Consider the following 18128-nt stretch of genomic DNA (forward strand, 5'->3'; position numbering starts at 1 on the left):
TAGTTCATAGTGCATTGTTTACATACAGTTTTAAAGTCCTGTGATCAAAACTCGCGGAAATGGAATGGAAAGAACATCTCGTGCGTGATAAAATCTTTGCCATTCATCACGAGAACAAGGGTCTCGCATCGTTCCATTGCTAAAACGTTAGGAATCGCGAATTCCACGGTGTCGCAAGTGATTAAGCATTTCGAGGAACGATGAAAGTGGAGGAAAAGTATTCCGTACACCACCAAAATCACAACCGCGTAGTTGGGGCCTTCAACCGAAACCCGAACGGCTCCGTTCGGGATGTGGCTAAGAAGCTGCATCTAAGACGAAGTTTTGTCAAGAAGGCCAAAACTAAGGCTGGGCTTCGAACGTTCAAGGTACAAAAGTCTCCTAATCGCGACGAGAAGCAGAACAAATCCGCCAAACCCCGTGCCAGGAAGTTGTACCTAAACATACTGACGAAAGTTGATTGCTCATCATGGACGACGAAATTTATGTGAAGGCCGACTTCAAACAGATCACCGGCAACCGGTTCTTTACGGCCAAGGATAAGTTCAGCGTTCTGGAGCATGTCCGCACTCAGAAGATGTCCAAATTTGCGAAGAAATTCCCGGTTTGGCAAGCCACCTGCACGTGCGGGAAGCAGAATGCACCTTTCGTGACCCAAGACACGATGAACGGACAGGTGTACATGAAAGAGTACCTCCAGAAGCGGCTGCTCCCCCTCCTGAAGGTCCACAACGTCCCAACAATCTTCTGACCGGATTTAGCCTCATGCCACTACTCCAAGGACGTGTTGAAGTGGTATGCGGACAATAAGTTCAATTTCATGCCGAAAATGTTCAACACTCCGGAGCTCCACCCCATCGAGAAGTACTGGGCGATTATGAAGCAGCACCTTTTTAAACGACCTAAGGTAGTGAAGACAGTCAAGGAACTGAAGAAAGTTTTGGTTTACATACAAAAAACGGTTGATTCACAGGTTGTGCGGAATCTTATGACCGGGGTTAAGGCCAAGGTGCGGGCATTTGCGTATGGACTTTAAATAAAATACGAGTAAAATGGTAAAATGTAGTTTTATAGTTATTTTTCAATCCCTGAAAATTTGGTGGCAATCGGATGAAAACACGAATTTTGGGAATCAATTTTGTGTATGCAATTCCATCGTGGACACTCTTAATATCACAAGCCCATAAAATTTGATGATTACATTACTTCAAATCGTAAAGGAAGACTAAAGATCGTGTCCAACTAAACAGTTTATTCCATAAAATTGAACCTCAAGTCTCTGACGACGGTGGATAAGCGTAGGTCCCTACAATCAACGGGAATCGTTTGGACCTCAAGATGACAGCGAACACAAAAGGTCGCTCTGCGAAAAAGGTCATCCCATCGAAGGTACTTCGGCTTCCAAGACCTGCAGAATCATCTGCTGGCGCATCAATATCCAAAGCAACACCGTGCTTGAAACGATCTAGGTTCACTTTGTTGTTCCGAAACATCTCGAAAAGGCTCCACTCGAACGGAGCGCTGAGCTGCATCCTACGAAAGATGTTTTGCATTCGCATGACTTCGTTGATCTTGAAACTGGGAATTTTTACCGATACCCGATACGTGCTGAGACTACTGTACAACTGCTGGAAAGAGTTTTCGTTGAGGGAACTTGTTAGTGCGCTAAGATTCCCCTTGGCTGACATGGGCATCATTATCAGCAGGGAAAGATCGCTTCCTGCTTCGAAGGGAAGTTCCAACGCTATAATTTCCAACGCTTTGTTATAGGTCGTTGGGAGCATGACATTGGACCAAGACATCATGGTGGTTGGAACGGCCTTCTTCATTTTCCATATGTAGAAAGGAGCCTCTTCGATGTTGGCCGATCGTAACTGAGTATCCCATCGAGTTTTCAACGCAACAGTCGTATACAATAGTAATCGACTATTCGGATGAAGATCATTATTCTTTAGGATGTTTTTTATCATTCCCATCGATTCTTGATTGGCCCATCTATTAGTGTCACTGATCAACCGACGTTTATCGAACGTAGTGCGGCGCTCCAGCGATGCGTTGAAAGACGTCAAAGATGAACGGATCGATGGGTTGATGGTACCATTACCGATCGCGGATATTCTGGTCGCAAATTTCAGCGCTTCAAGCTTCGATAGCTGGGACAATTTGCCTTTGTACGTTTCCCGAGCTCGCGAAATCGATCCATGCAGCATCAGCTTGTTGACCAATTGCCTTTGGCTGAAAGGATCCTTCACCGTATTAGCCAGCAGTGTCATCGCTAGACGAGCCGAAAATGGCGAAACAGCCATGTTATGCTTCCCATCGAAGGCAGCCTATAAACAAATTTAAATATTATGTTGCTTTTATCTAGGCGCTTAGTCTTCTTCTATTACCTTGAACATATTCCAAGTGAACTGACTTGAGAAAAGGTCATCATCTCTGGAGTTTACCAGACTCACACAACACACTAGTAGCAGAACAGATTTCAAATTTCGCGAACCCATATCGAGGTTGACTGATAGTCGGATCGATTAGAGCTTGTATTTATAATGAAAATCTTGTCGGTCATCAATTTTCCGTTTTAATGGCCCTTATGTGAATTTATTAGGTTCACTAACGATACACAGATAAGGTATTGAAGGGCGTTGCCTGTTAGACCTGGTTTATAAAACAGAACAACACATAAATGAGGCAGAACGTAACATAAAAAACAATCTGACGTACGATAATCGCCTACTACGTAAAACCAAATATTTATTTGAAAAACGCATAAATGCTTCAGAAACGTCTTTTATTTTTTTCAATAACGTTTTGCAAACTGAATTGGAACTAATTGAATTTTATTATAATTCCTAAGAGCAAGTTCACTGGTGTTAGGAAAAAGTGGTAGAAATTTCGACACTTACGGCACATTTTGAAAATTTTGACATGCAAAAACAATTTCAAGATCTGTGACCTTCTAGTTTTTTTACAACACGTGTTGTATTTTCGCATGCTGTGATGCAAAAATAGCAATATTTCTATCACATACGGCTGAAATGGAAACAGTGTTGTAAAAAAATACAACGCCCCAAGATCTTGAAAACATTTTTGCATGGTAAAATTTTCAAAATGTCAAAATTTCTACCACTTTTTCCCAACACCAGTGAACTTGCTCTAATAAAGAAGAAAATGATAGAGGATATGAATATTATTGTGGCATCTTCAACTGTTCAGTTAGTGGTCTTTGGTAGCCTCAAAGAAACAAACTTTGGTAGCCTCAAAGAAAAGTTTAGTCTTGAGTATCGCGTTTACACTCCTGCTCTTAGTAAGCTGGCCGGTCTCCGGCAAATATAAGTTTAATTCGAATTTCAATTAATGTTTCTTTTTATTTATCTCCTTATATTAAAATCACGCTTCATATGCCGTTTCTAAACCACAAATACACACTAAAACAGTTCATCAGGATCAGGAACATACCGCGAATAGTTCCCAATGAAAACAATTTCTCTATCACTCCTTTTCCTCACAATATACATAAACGGCCTAGTAGCGCTAAATCTAAGCAAATTTTCACCTGCCTCGGCCGTTAACATTTGAACTGGTGGCTCAACGCCATTCTCATCAATTTTCAGATAACAGTGTTGATAAAACTGATCCAACTTTTCCTTGCCACCACTGACAAATGCACGCAGATCTTTCAGCTCGAAAATTCCATCGTAAGTGAGCTTGCTTAAGATAGGTTTGAGATTTGTCTTCCAAGCGACGCTAAACTTAGGCAGCTGAATATCTACCCATCGCTCAACCAAACTGCCATCTATCCGGTTTAAGCACTCCATCGTAAATTGCTGCACCATATCTTTGAGCCGTTGATCAATCGAAGGCTGAACCACCAACAGTTCCAATCCGGAATTATCTTCAAATGGTATCTCAACCACAATGCACTCCAACACCTCGTCGATACAACACCGAACCCTAAACGAACCTCTCATCACCGGAACCGAACGGACCATATTGGAGAAGTTGAAATCAACCGGGATCGTTCGATCTGGATCAAAACCCACCTTAAACCGGATCCGGGGAATCGTAACTGCACTGAACAACATCAAAAACTGCTGACTACCGGACCACACATCTCCCTCCTGGACCAGCTCGTCAATGCCGCAACTCTTCGACTGGATCCAAACGTTGGCCGTCCTTGCGGTCATAACATCGTCGGTGAAATCTACCGGTTCTACGATCACATCTAAATGCTCATCCAGAACTTCAAAAAATTCCTGCTCCAGGGGACGATCTTCGTTGTGGCAAAGCATGTTGTAGATTTGGGTGTAGCCCGTCTGGACCAGCTGGGCCTGTTGATCTTTCTGATGGGTTAGACAAGCCGATTTCTCCACCGGTAGACCGAGCATCGTCCGCAGATCTTCATCGACAGCTGGCCCCGAGACGTGGTAGAAGATGGCTAGCCCAAGTCGGGCGGCTACCGGGGAACATATCAGGTTATTGGAATCCTCGAAGGTGGTCTGTGAAAATATCGAGAATAAGAAAAGAGCCAAATAAATCTATTATACCTAATTTTTAGAATACATCGTAAACGTTTTTGACGCGGTATAATAGAACTAGTTAAATAATTTTAAATACCTACTACAAATGCATTTTTTAATTTTTATTTGTTTGAACAGAATCATCGTAGAACACATTTTAGAGAATTCAAGAGAAAAATTTCAGTATCTAGAGATTTAAAATTTTAGGCCAAAAGTGTTTTTTTTTGTGATTGGAAACAAGACATCAAGTTTGAACAACTGACAAAAATTGTAAATCTTCAAAAATAATTTGGACCATAAACTGCTTATCTTAAACGTTACTGTGTAAGTAACTCCAGAGGCAAATTTTAGATTTGTCCGAAATGAATCCCGAATTACTTTTTTAACTTATAATTAGAATTTGAAATCCAAAAATATAGGCATTTCAAATGTGAAATTCATTCATCGTCAGTAACGATGAGTCAAAGGACGTTTTGTAAGGACCTTTACACATAAAGTTTTTCGTGTCGGAAGAAGGCTTTCCAGATAAAAAAAAGAAAAGGAGAACTTTTGGTAAGACAAACAAGCAAAAAGTAGGACATCTTCTTAACAAAATAAAGACAAAAAGGTTGAACAACAGATAAAAGTCTGTTTTCGTACCAATTTGAAAGAAGTTATTTGGAGACATTTTAAGCTTAGCTAGATTAGCTTAGCTTTTTTCATTACTCACATCCACTTTGAATCGTTGAACCTGAATTGCTTCAAATCTGTTAATAATGGCGAATTGGTGTGGTTAGATAGAACAAGTTCCACGTCACCAATGGTTTCTACTCCGTGATTGATTGAGGCCACCAATTTTTCACAAAGGCGCTTGGGATTAGCGGCACATTCTCAGTGTTTGAAACTAATGCCCTCTCTTTGAATATCAATAATGACGCCGGCCACGTCCTAGTTGTCAATAGATAGGTAAAAAAATGAGAAAGGGATGAAGGAAACGAATTTGCGTTTTAGGGCAGAGGTTACCTCTGCATTACAGTGCTCCAAATGACCTGACATTTGAAAAAGTTATGCGCTGCAGGCTTAAATTGATCCTAGGCCTAGTACAAGATCTCATGCTAAATTTGGGCCAAATCGGATCACGGGAAGAAGTCGTTCAACGAGACTAAAGTTTGTATGGGATTTTGGGACATTTTTTTCGGGAAGAACACGAAAATCCAGTATTTCATGAATAACTTTGCCGGCCGATTTCTTTTGAAAACGGTTTTTCTTAAGGCCTAAACTATGACAAATATTTCATTCTGAGACTGCATCTTCTCGTCAGAACCGCAGCAGAAAGAAAGCATCCTTCTTCCCGAAAATGGATCAAATCAAATCGTTGATAATTTCTCACATTTATTTTTTTTTGCATTAAAACCTTCTTGAAATTTTGAATCGCCAAAACACGTCTGTCACATACTAGCATAGCCTACCGAGCCCAAATTATTTGAAGATATTTTAAGTTTTTAAAAGTATTTTTTTTTTATAAACCTCGAAATCAGATCCCAGGTCCACAATTTTACGATAGATTTTCACAAATTTTCTCACTTGCTGATAGAATCTTAAAGACTGTACTCGAAAACCGCTATCAAAAGTTATTCACATAATAACCATTGCATAAATTTTGGGTACAGTCCTTAGTCTCCAATATCGAATTTTCAATAAGACTAGACTCATTAAGATTGCGTGATTGCCTGGATTTTGCCCGAAAGTTTTTACTTATTTGCAAAGACAAAGAAAAATTTAAATTGCGAGATAACAATGTTATACAACATTGCATCTAAAACAATGTTTAACAAAGTTTATCCAAATAAACTGGCTGATGTGTTTCGATGAAAACAAATTACTTTTCGAGTTTTTTCTTCTTGATTTCAATTGAGGAATCCCTAAATTTGTCCGGATATTGCCCAGAATTTATAGTTGTAAACTTTGAAATCGTGTTCCCGGATTTTGCATGGTTTTTAGATAAAATAGCCCAAATTTTCCCTGCCTGGATAAGTGCGGAAAAATATCTTGTGAGCTCAAATTTGAATAATTTTCGCTGCTCTGGTACCATTTTTTTCATAAATTTGTTGCCCGTGACCGGATTGTGGAATCTGAATTCAGTTTAAAGCTCTTGATTTCCAGTTGAAATGTTCGAAGTTCATCATTCCGGAATATTAAAAAAAATATTTGAAATAGCAAACAATTTTTAAAATTTTGATTTAAAATTTTTACTCTTAATTCTTTTGCCGAATTGAAATTTTCAAAATTCCATAATGGTGATCCAGAAATGAAATAATAGAGTTTCATCAAAAGGAATTTTCAGTCAGGATAGGAATTCATAATTTGTATTTAGGTTAAAAATGCAGAATTCAGATTCAGAATTAAAATTCCAAATTTCCAAAGAAAAAACAAAACAGGTAAAAACCACTGTTATAAAATAAGATCTAAACTAATTTTCTAAATTGCGTTCCTTGAAAACTCTAAGTTTCAGTTTTTCACAGGATTTCAATAATGAAATAAACTATTTATGATAATTTAATGTTAATAAAATACCTTGAACTTCATCTTGGGGTTCAAGAAATATATTTTATTTGTTTGTTGTTTAACATCATTTGTATTGAAGATACTTAGAAAAAAATTAAAATAAGATCTGAATGTATCGAGTTCACAAGAGTTAAAAATAAATCTGTTTTGAACCCCAAATAAGTTTCTTTTTCAAATGAAGCCTTCAAGATACCTCATTCATTTTTTTAAATTTACAAAAAAAAACTCATCACATTAAGGATTTGTTTTCGAATGTAATGATTTGAAATGAATAACCATTAATACATAAGAACTTAACCCGAATTATGAGATACTTTTAGCAAGGCCGTACGAACGGAGGGGGGGGGGTTAGGGGTTTTAAACCCCCCCCCCCCCCCATGAAGATTTTTTCCGAGTAAAATTTTCGAAAAAGTAAAGAGAAATTACTTGATCTTAAAAGGTGTTTAATAAGTGTTAGCAAGTAAGTCAGAAATTTTTCTCGCCTCCGGCGGGAATTACTCTTGAATCACCCTAGGCTTGAGACATTTTATTTTACGACATTTAATACATATATGCTGTTCACGAATTGAAACTACTTTTTAATTGATAATTGCGATTTGCAATTCAATTAACCTTTAGCATTGAAACTATAAACTTGACATACAAAATCCCTACCTCTTTTTTTAAAATAGGTTTTTATTCAGAAGTATAACAAAACAACTCCAGAATTTGAAACATTATAACTTCAAAATTAAATCATCGAATATTAATTTTATGCATCTACAAGTTGGAAGTCATGTATCATGACTCACGATGGTCAATTTTGATTTACAAAAAAATGGTGCTAATATGAAATAGAAACCAATTTCAGTCTCAATTTTGTTTTGTGTTTTTTGTTCTTTTAAGTGCTCAACATCACATTCAATGACGCTTTGAAAAATTACACAATGCCAAGAAATTAACATCCTTCGAGGTGCAAAGAAGTTAAAAGCTTATTTTGACTTATTTATGAGGCCTTGAACTAAAGATGCAGTTTTTCTATCAGCTTTTGTTTTTTGAATAATTTTTGCAAATATTTCGAAATCATTTTAGAAATTTCTGCATTATTTTGACAAAACTTTAAAAAAAATCACAAGATCTAAAAATAAAGGTATAAATCAATTTTCAACTTCCTTCAAGACTTCAAGTAATTTTGAATTCAAGAAAAAGTAATAAAGGTTTTCAATTTGTGCACTTTTCTCCATCTTCAATGAAATTTTAAACCAAATTGAATATATAATATTTTTAAAGCACAAATCTAAATGTTTTGCAGATTTGAACAAATTTTGTTAAATGTATTTAATTTTTTTTTAAACTTTATTCAGTAATGTCCTAAAAACTTGTAATGAATCTTTCCAAAGTTTTATAAACTGTAAATTTTAACTTCTAGAAGAATATTATTCCTTGATTAAATTAAATGAGCCTAATAAACAAATCCAGAATTAGATTTTTTTTCTGTTAAAGTAGATTTGTTACTTCATCAGTTATCGATGATTGAGTTCGTTTAAAACTGATACATTTTAAAGCTTATAAACTCCATATCACAGAAACGCAAGGTAATTAACGAAATTTGACAAAACTAATCATTCAATCAAATCCTTTTAAAAATCTTTTTTAAATAATTGAACGAGTTTAATATAAAAATCCTTCTAAAATTTTTAAGAACTAATCTTTTTCTTCTTCATATTTTGTTTTTATTTTAAATAGAAATTAACCGAATTTGAAAGTATGACTAATTTAATTTTACGAAATATTTTTCTTAAGTTTGTCTTCGTTTTTAAATCTGAATTTTTGTGTTTTGAAAACATTATCTTCTACTTTCTACCTTTGAAACTGAATTTTTATCAAGAAAAACATAGTTTCCATCTTTTGTCTTTTTCAGGACCCAAAATTCCAATTGATAGATACAAAATATTCAGATCTTGAAATTTTTAAATTTAAAATCTTAGATTGAAAATTTATAAAAGTTTCTCTAATTTTCATTATATTGAATAATGTGTTTTTAATCGATCATGATTTGAAGTAGAAACTTTAAAGTTTAAAGTTTAATTATTACGCAAGTTAAATTTATTACGCAATTTTACCTAAACTTGTATTATCTTTGTGCTTTGAATATTTACAACAAAACTTGGATATCATTATTTTTATTTTATCAGTATCTTATTGACCATTCCTAATCTGTAATTTGTCAGTATAATTGAACACGTTGTGTTATAAATATATGTAAAGAGTTATTATTATGAACTTCAATTTTTTTTTGGCCTTTTATATCAATTTCTGAACGAATTTTGAAAGAGAATAGGGGTTTACCTTTGACTTTTTTCACTGGCAGTCTTGAATAAAATTTTAATTTTTTTCATCTTTCTATCAAATGAAATTCAAATATGTTTTTCTTAATCGAGAATTCACATTTCTAATCGTGATAATTTTTTTTCCAAATTCTATTTTTTTCAATCGATTCCATTGGAAATGAAGAAAAGAAATGTAAAATAAGATGAATAAAAAATAACAATCATTATAATTTTTCCAACAATTTTTCATCATGGTAAATTTTTTACGTAATCTGACATTTATTTGGAAATTCAGATTTTTTTTTGTTTCATGTATTCTATATCTGTGCCATAATTCTTATGTCCGAAGCTTTATTCGAAATTTTGATTTGCATTCTTTTTCTGGTGTTTCAGAAAGATTGATTTCAAATTTGATATCTTAACTTCTTAGAAGTTATTTTCAAGCAAATTTCTAGTTCAGTTGAATGATTTTTCAATGACTTACCAGAAACAGCATTGGTTCGGAACATTCATTTTGATTCGTTTTGAAAATGTTGATTAATTTTATTAGTAAAATTTATTACTTTTAGAGTTTGTGTGATAATTATTAGTAAAAAATGGTTTAGAAATCAATTTACTTATTTCTTGTGTATTTTTGGTATTGTTATTATTTTCGGCTAAATTTGAATTTCAAACCCCCCCCCCCCCCCCCTCCCCCCCATGGACGGGTCCTTCGCACGGGCCTGACTTTTAGTATCACTTTTTTTTCACTATTCTTCATGCATGCATTTTTCAAGCAAAAATATCCTAGGAAAAATTTCGTCGGAACCAAAAGTTTCTTTGAAAGCTCACTTCCCTACTACAACTTTACTAATAACTGCATTTATTGCGATTGCCTTACAATCGTAATTTTTTTCCAATCGCAGCACTCCGAAAAGCTTTCACATTCGCTCACGTGGATCACATATGAGTGATAAACATAAAATAAACGAAAAGTCACCAGAACTAGAAAATAGACTTTAAAATCATAAAAAAAATTAAAACCATTAAAAATCAATTGACTGAAGGGACTACGCATTGGAAGAAACAAAAAACCTGAGCCGGATAATGCTTTTCTCAGCTAACTGTTCTTGAAAATCTGAGATTTCCAACAACTTATTGAAAATTTGTAGATTTCCAGAAAGCATTCATTTTTTTTATTTACGTATAGAATTTATTATGAAACAAACTCATCAAATAATAAGATAGACTTTTAGCACAGACACTTTTAGCACCTTTTAGTGTCTTGGGCAACATTGTTCAATTTTACAAGGCGTATATTCTGATATAAAATTTTATGTCGAGTGGTCCAAAGAATACTTACTTTTTTGTTTAGTATTTTAGGGCTTTGGTTCATTCTAAAAAGTTGTCTAAAAATTTCTTCAAATATCAAAATTAAAATCCGCATAGGCCGGTGTTGTGAAAATGTGCGCGTTGAGGTAATATTTTCAAAAAAAAAAAACGACTTTTTATTTAGTTCCAAATTAATTTGTAAAAATTAGAATAACATAAGTGCTTTTGTAAAAAAAACCATGCCATTCGATTTTTAAGAAGAAGGCCTTAAAATCTCAGTAGTTTATTCCTAGTTACTTATTCGAAGAAGCGATTTCTTTTAGAAAAAAAGCCACTGATCAAATGGAAGCCATAAAATAAAGCCTAAAACTTGAAGGTTTTGAAAGATTAAAAAAAATTATAACATCTAACTGGAAGACACGTTTAGTATGATTAGTAAAACACTCGTTGAAACTTTATAATTGCTTTAACAAAAAATATATATTTATTCATCCTAATCCAGGGGTGGAAAACAGAAGAAAAAAAACCAAAAAAAAAGCGCTCAAATGTCAAATTGATCTGATTAAATCACCGTACCACCCGTGAACAGGTATCAAATTTTGTTTCATTAGAATGATCAACCTTAAAACTTTTTTAAAGTCTTTGAGAGAGTTTTGCATTGGATAAGTTTACAATTTTCACCAAAATGCCAAGCATGCCTCATCTATGAAACAATAGCTTTGTTGATTTTGTTTGGTTTCGGCACGAATTTTTATTATAAACGATAACAAATCTTTTAAAAAAGTGCTCATTTTCTGTTGAAAAGTAAAAAAATGCAGCAGCGAATTTCTATTTGCCTGACCTGAATCCTAAGGAATTCCGAGCGGATAATAGATATGCTGCGAAAATTAATTTTCAATAAAAAAATTCAATTTCAACGATACCGAAATAAATTTGGTGGCTATTTTAGGAAAAAAATAATACGTTCTGCATCAAAAAATGTAAACAGACTTACATAAACTGAAAACTCGTTTAGCTATTTTATTTAAAAAATTTATTTAATGAAGTTGATTATGAATATTTACATTTTCGAAGAAAGTTAGGCAGATACTCAAATCAGTTGTTGTACTTCAAAGGTTTTGAGTGAAGGATGTTGAAAGAAAAAATTGATCACCGCTTCAATCAATAAATACTAATTTACAAATAATCAATATGAATGAAAAGAAATAGAGCCCAAAGGCAGTTTTATGTCAGAAAGTCTACTAAAAATTATTGTAGTTTGTATAAAGTTTAGTTTAAATAAGAACACAATCCTTTTTCGTAATTCGTAATTCTAATAAGAAAATTTTCATTATCAGCGTTTTGTTTGTATGCATGAATTAGATCTTAAATTTTATGAAATTTTAATAATTTTTGTAATTTTTAGTAGGTACTTATAGACTCAAGAAGAGTTGTATAATTATCATATTGTATGTATTTAACAGATTACTAAGGCTTGGAATAGTTTTTTTTTTTTTTTCAAACTCTTCTCTAAACATTATTAAAATTATCGTTGATTGCCTACCAATCTCGGGTTAAATTTTCTTCAACGTTCCTTTTACAAATTTCAAGATTCTTTGGAAATAGAAAAAAGTTTTAAAAAATCCACAACTACGGTGACTCACCTTGAAGTAGCTGATACTGAACTGATTATTCCGCATGACTACAGCCTCCGGTCCATCGGGATCATCTGTGTGTAAGTAAGTGGATGTTTTTGTTTGTCCGATCGATCGTCCGTTTGTACGTTTGTTTGCCATCGATGGTGATGGTATGGAATTGGAAAAAAAATACATTTGATTATTGAATGTTGTTTTTATTGATTACCTTTGAGTCGCGGGTTGGGGAATTCATTACCGGCTGAATTGATCACTACACAGGAGGCAAGGAATGTTGGGAACATGGTTTTTATTGGCCCCAAGTGGGAAAGATACTGATCACAGGAATTAACCAAAACAGGTGAAACTGAATAAACAATAAAGCAGGAAGAGTAGTCGGACTGATAAGTCCGATAAGTCATGGGCTTCATAAGGGATTTCTCATTACCGCCAGATGAGACGTGATCTGAAGCTGACGTGATAACTCACTCTTTTTTGATGAAATCTCTATTGTTAATCATATCGCGTAATATTTTTAAAGGGCATACGGGGAAAATTAAAAAAAAAACTTAAAATAAAGACAATATGTTATACGCATGGCCGGCAAATGCTTTTCTAAACGAAAAATTTCTAATTCCAAATCAAATTTTGATGAACGACTAAAATGATTCAAGAGTAACAATCTCGACTCAAAACCTCGAAATCTTACCCCATGTCAATAATTGTACTAGTTTTCAAAAAATTTCAAGCTTGTTGATAGGAATTTAGTCCCGAATATCGAATTCCCAAAAGGTTAAACTAAGCTTACCAAACTACCCAGATTTTGCACTTTATTTGCAAAATCAAACGAAAATTTCAATTGAGAAGTAGGCGATGCCTTGATGGCAGCGCACGCGTTTATTCGTCGTCCGCGAAAAGTTGTTTATTTATTGCTATAAATTATGAAAAATATTGAAAAATCTCATTTAAAAGCTATCATCTCATAGGTTGAAGGTGTTTAGGACCAACATTATTTTTATACTAAGTTGTAGGGGAGATGAGGGCATAACGAGCACCCGAGGCATAATGAGAACTACGCTTTTCTACGAAAGTGCGTATTTTCTAAAATAAATTTTCATGAGGATTTGTTTCGTACTTCCTATAGTATTAATTTTTCACAAAAAAAGGAATCTCCTTATCATCTTTACAGAGATATTTAAAAAAAAACTAGCTTGGTTCTCAAGTTACGAAAATATTATAATTTTTGAGCACCACGAAATAAGCTCTTATGATCTTAAAATAACCTTGATCTATAATGTACGCACTGCAACATGATGTACACATTGTTTCTCAATTTTTACCATCAAAAAATTTTTGATTTTTCACTTTTATCAATTTTAAAACACGTTTTTACTTAAATTTGTTGACTAGGGGCATATAGAGCACCATATTATCAAGGCATAATGAGCATTTTCTGCCGTAGAATCTAGCAGCGAATTAAAATTGATTTATAGCGCCACATCTTGACTAGTTTTCATCCGACAATTTAGCCTATTGGTAAGGTGTCGGAGAGGTAATCAAAAGACTAGATTTCTGTTCGAGGTGATTTTTTTCCATTCACAATTTATGATCGATTTTTTTTTGTTACATTATACGGCTAGTAGCATCATCCTTCGAACAAAGCACTTAATGTATGAGCGTGCGTGAATTGTTTGTATTCTACAAACAGACCTAGATTATTTTGTTATTGCTTTGTTTGATGAATCTACGACTCACCTGACTTCATCGAATTGAATTCGCTGCTAGATTTCCCGGCAAAAACGCACATCTTGCTCTGATTAATGGTGCTCATACTGCCTCAGGGGGGGTTCTCATTATGCCTCCACAGTGGCTGGTTTTCAGCTTTTGGCAAAATTTTTTAAAATGCATTTTTTAACGTTTTCATCTAGTTTTTCACGTTTCAGCCCGTTAGGGAATAGGCTTTTCAAGTGTCTGAACACGAAACAATAATTTAACCTCCATATTATAGCTATTTTCTATGGTTAAATAACCGTTTTCCTTAAGGTGGCCATTATGCCCCCATCTCCCCTAGTACATTTAAATGTGATTAAGTCAGTGGTGAGTTGTGAATTTGATTTGAAGTTGAAAGTATGTTGTGTTTATCGTATGAATAACTGTAATCGCAAAAGAAAAAGTAATTGAAGGAAAACTATTTTAAAAATTTCATAATCATGGAACGTATGGCACTGTTGTCCACGTTTCTTCCTCCCTGGTTCCAGTTGTCTATGCGTCAAATGCTGCACAGTGGACCCGGCCGAGTAAAGATGAGTAGTAAATTTAGAAGAGAGAAGTAGTTCTTTAGACGTATACTTTGGGAAAAATATGTGGTAGTGGTAAGCTTTGGCAACAATAATTCCGGATTTTGTGATCCTTAAAATTCGATTCGAGAGCTGGACTACATACAGACAAAGTAAAGAACTTCTCAAACCGCGATGAGCGGCAACAATCGACGGCTAAAACTCGAGCACGGAAGCTCTACGAGAAGATGCTGACAAAATATGGCTGCTGTGTGATAGACGACGAAACGTATATGTTGGAGTATAAACATTGCGGCCCCTGGCCTAGTGGTAGTGAGAGAATAAAACGACAGGAGGGAACGGGAATTTAGACTATCTCGAAAGGCATCTAAAAAGAACCCGCAGGAGAGATAAGCTCTGTTCATAGCAGAGCGGAAGAGAATGGTATTTTGACTTTTATGTTTTTTCTCTCTCCGTATTTAATACTTAAACCGTGAAGTAGATGTGTTAGTTGTAGGGATAGAGTACCTTTACATTATATACGTTCGCCACTTTTTGTATAACACAGTTGAGCCGACAGTCCAAACCAATCCGCCGTGTACTACACATCGCCTAATAAAACCCCCCAAATCAAACCGAAAATAAACTTGTCGTTTTAAGTTTTTTAATCGTCGCGAGTTTTTCAAATTGTGTCCAAAAGTGTTCCGGTCCCAAAACAGTATATAAACCCCGATTTTAAGCAAATTCCGAGGTTGGAGTTTTTCACCGGCAAGAGCAAGTTCGATGTGGACGACAAATTTGAGAAGAAGAAAATGTCGAAATTCGCCTCCAAAAAAACTCGTTTGGCAGGCCTTCTTCTCTTGCGGACTGAGGAGTGAGCTTTTCGTAACATAGGGCACAGTAAATGGCGAGATCTACAAATCTGAGTGCCTCGAGAAGCGCTTTTTGCCGTTCTTGCAGCAGCACGATGAAGCTCCGCTATTTGGGTCAGATTTGGCATCATACCACTATTCTAAAAGTGTCCTGGAGTGCTATGAGGCCAATTTTGTCCATTTTGTTCCAAAGGACATGAACCCGCCAAACTGTCCGGAGCTGCCCCCGGTGGAGCAGTACTGGGCAATAATGAAGCGGGTACTTTGGTAGAGCAAGAAGACAGTCAAAGACGAGAAGGATATGTTAAGAAAATGGAAAACTGAGAAACTGATACCGGATGACACTGTTAAAACTTTGATGGAGGGCATCGAGCGAAAATGCGTTCAATTTTACACTCAAGGCTCCATCATAACTTTTCTTTTGATTTTTGACATAAATATATGTATAAAACTCCCCTAAAATTTTTGGTTGATTCTAATCATTACAAGAAAATTGGCAGGACTTTTTCGGTGTAGCAATAATTTCCTGTTCGCCATTTAGTGTAAAATGTCTCAAACCTGAATAATTATATTGAAGCTTCAATTTTATTTACTATTCTTTATGTATACATTTTGCAAGCAAAAATGTCATAGGATAAATATTGTAACCAAAAAACCCCCGTGGCCCCCTACGGCCCTGGTTATACATGTTATAATATATGTTATAAATGTTATAAATTGTTATAAATAATATGTTATAAAAAATAGATATACGTTACAAATGTTTTCAAAAAGGTGAAAGTTGACATCTAAACGCCTCTGATTGCTGTACGCCTTCTGGTAGAATTTCAGTGGGTCTCTCGTAATGTCCCATCAGTATCGGTATTGATTGAACTTTTTCAAAAATCACATAAATAAAAGGTTGGTTTGCGAAGAACTGTTGTTGTTGCATCATCGAATATGAAAAAACACTCCGAGCTAAAACAAAAAACAATTAAATTCATGTTAAGATACTTTTAACCTATAGTACGAAAAATTTATACTCACGATTCGTTGTTCCGTTGCCATTCATGGTAAATTTCGATTTTTGAACAATTTCATCGAGGTTCTCCTGACCGTTCTGATAAACGTTAAATATAGCATTAGTAAAAGGCTTATGAAGGCCCATAGTTTCAAGCACATTTTTGGCTAAAGTTGTTAATTGCATAACAAATTTAGGAATGGTAACTGAAGTCTGTACAGATGATAATCCTTTCAAAATTTCACGGAAATTGTTATGATCGAAGTTTTGCATTACACTCTGCAGAGATTTTTTGTTCAATGGCAATAGTAAAACACATCTCAAGGCACTTGTTTCAGGCAGTGGTAATTCCAATGCTTTAAGGTTCAAATTTTCAAATGAGCCATAATTGAACATGGTTTCAGCAGTTATAAAATTCGTAAGAGTCGTTGTACTGGCATCTGTAAAGAAGTTACAGACCGTAGGATCCCCGTTAAAATTATACTTCCAAAGTCCATTGTACTCTATGTAATCCATCATTGAAAGAGACCTAAAATCGTATCCTTTTGTGAATTCTTCAACCTTTCCTTTGCTCATTTCGTTTATAGCGTTGTTTATTGCAGTAAGAGCAGTCGTTTTATCCTCTGTCTGTACCACTTTTAATCCATATCGTGTAGCTTCCGCTTGAAGATCATCAGATAATTTATTGACTCTGAAAACTGCAAGCAAAGAGCCTTTAATCAAATCACCGCTTCCAGTCAATCTCTCCATTTGTTCATTGTATCGTTGAGAAATTTTAGAGTCAATCGACAAATTTAAAACATTTTGCAGTTCGTTTGTAACTTCGTCGCTTTGTTCTGTGACCCTCAAAAGACTGGCAATGAGTCGTCTTACAGAATACGATGAAACAACGATATTATCCTTGTATTCGTTAGATGCCTATGGAAAAATAAGTAGATAACAAGTTACTTTTTCCAAAAATCTCCATGAAAATTCCCCCTGATCATCTGTTTCCTTCAGATTGGCATCTGAAGAGGCTGATGCCATGGACACCAGCAGCGAAGCAATCGAAGCAAGCGTGATCGCGTTTGGAAACATCGTTCACCTTCAAAGAAACTCTACTGTAACAGAAAACTGTTTCTCGAGGTTTTTATATCATTCGATCGCAACATTGTAGGGTGAGTGCTCCTACTTTGGTCCTAGAGCCTACTTTAGTCCTAAAATGCCGAAAATTGTAAATAATTCATTTTGCTTGCAAAGGATAAAGATGCTGCTATGTGCACAATGAACTCTTATTCTTCCTGAACCCTTCTATGCCGCTTTTTGCCATAAAAAGTCTTTCTCATCAAATTTTCATCGTTTTTAAAAATGTGCCTCCTATTCAGTGGTAAATTAGACAGCTCAATTAGTGGGGTGCGTTTTGAGAAATGAGAGGAAATAAGAAAAAATCACGGTTTTTCAGTGTCCAAGCCAATATTTGAAGGGTTATTACTTTCACTATAGAGAATATGAAGCAGACTACCTATTTTTCCTAAAATAAATGGAAATCAATGGAAAACCCGGAAAATTTGTAAAGGGTCCAAATATAGGAGACATTGACTTTGATGTTCCATTTTTAGACCTAACATCACAAAAACTTTGTGTGAATACCAAACAAATAAACAAAAGTGCGAATTTTTAATTGGGGCATAATTCAGAACCAATATT

General features: G+C 34.9%; 3 protein-coding genes across 4 annotated transcripts; all 3 read right to left on the reverse strand.

Moving 5' to 3' along the window:
- Positions 1-1050: 1050 nt before the first annotated feature.
- On the reverse strand, positions 1051-2664 carry LOC129759543 (alpha-2-antiplasmin-like). The gene is made up of 2 exons (XM_055757009.1): positions 2391-2664; positions 1051-2330 (listed from the first exon to the last, which is right to left on the reverse strand). Exons 1-2 carry the CDS (start codon positions 2499-2501, stop codon positions 1272-1274), a joined length of 1170 nt encoding a protein of 389 aa, XP_055612984.1. The 5' UTR covers positions 2502-2664; the 3' UTR covers positions 1051-1271.
- A 409-nt stretch (positions 2665-3073) lies between these two features.
- LOC129759549 (probable serpin E3) lies at positions 3074-16250 on the reverse strand. 2 transcript variants are annotated; one of them, XM_055757015.1, is made up of 3 exons: positions 16196-16250; positions 12325-12389; positions 3074-4496 (listed from the first exon to the last, which is right to left on the reverse strand). In XM_055757015.1, the coding sequence occupies exons 2-3, from the start codon at positions 12358-12360 to the stop codon at positions 3426-3428; spliced, it is 1107 nt and encodes a 368-aa protein (XP_055612990.1). In that variant the 5' UTR covers positions 12361-12389; positions 16196-16250; the 3' UTR covers positions 3074-3425. The 2 variants fall into 2 exon arrangements, with proteins under 2 accessions (XP_055612990.1, XP_055612989.1); XM_055757014.1 differs by lacking the exon at positions 16196-16250 and adding an exon at positions 12554-12711 and having other exon boundaries at positions 3076-4496.
- Positions 16099-17519, reverse strand: LOC129759544 (serpin I2-like). Its single transcript, XM_055757010.1, has 3 exons — positions 17391-17519; positions 16469-17360; positions 16099-16399 (listed from the first exon to the last, which is right to left on the reverse strand). The coding sequence occupies exons 1-3, from the start codon at positions 17517-17519 to the stop codon at positions 16209-16211; spliced, it is 1212 nt and encodes a 403-aa protein (XP_055612985.1). The 3' UTR covers positions 16099-16208.
- Between the last annotated feature and the right edge of the window lie 609 nt (positions 17520-18128).

Source organism: Uranotaenia lowii, unplaced genomic scaffold, assembly GCF_029784155.1.
Source record: "Uranotaenia lowii strain MFRU-FL unplaced genomic scaffold, ASM2978415v1 HiC_scaffold_187, whole genome shotgun sequence".
NCBI classification, from domain to species: domain Eukaryota; kingdom Metazoa; phylum Arthropoda; class Insecta; order Diptera; family Culicidae; genus Uranotaenia; species Uranotaenia lowii.

Bases quoted from the DNA above. Each gene is read 5' to 3' on its own strand.
- LOC129759543 (XM_055757009.1), bottom strand. From the start codon at position 2,501: ATGGGTTCGCGAAATTTGAAATCTGTTCTGCTACTAGTGTGTTGTGTG. The intron at 2,331-2,390 runs GTAATAGAAGAA...ATTTGTTTATAG, and splicing joins TCACTTGGAATATGTTCAAG to GCTGCCTTCGATGGGAAGCA.
- LOC129759549 (XM_055757014.1), bottom strand. From the start codon at position 12,599: ATGTTCCCAACATTCCTTGCCTCCTGTGTAGTGATCAATTCAGCCG. The intron at 12,390-12,553 runs GTAATGAATTCC...ACTTACACACAG, and splicing joins TGTAGTGATCAATTCAGCCG to ATGATCCCGATGGACCGGAG. The intron at 4,497-12,324 runs GTGAGTCACCGT...ATATTTTCACAG, and splicing joins TCAGTATCAGCTACTTCAAG to ACCACCTTCGAGGATTCCAA.
- LOC129759544 (XM_055757010.1), bottom strand. From the start codon at position 17,519: ATGTTTCCAAACGCGATCACGCTTGCTTCGATTGCTTCGCTGCTGGTG. The intron at 17,361-17,390 runs GTAACTTGTTAT...ATTTTTCCATAG, and splicing joins CATGGAGATTTTTGGAAAAA to GCATCTAACGAATACAAGGA. The intron at 16,400-16,468 runs GTGAGTATAAAT...TTTTTGTTTTAG, and splicing joins TGGCAACGGAACAACGAATC to CTCGGAGTGTTTTTTCATAT.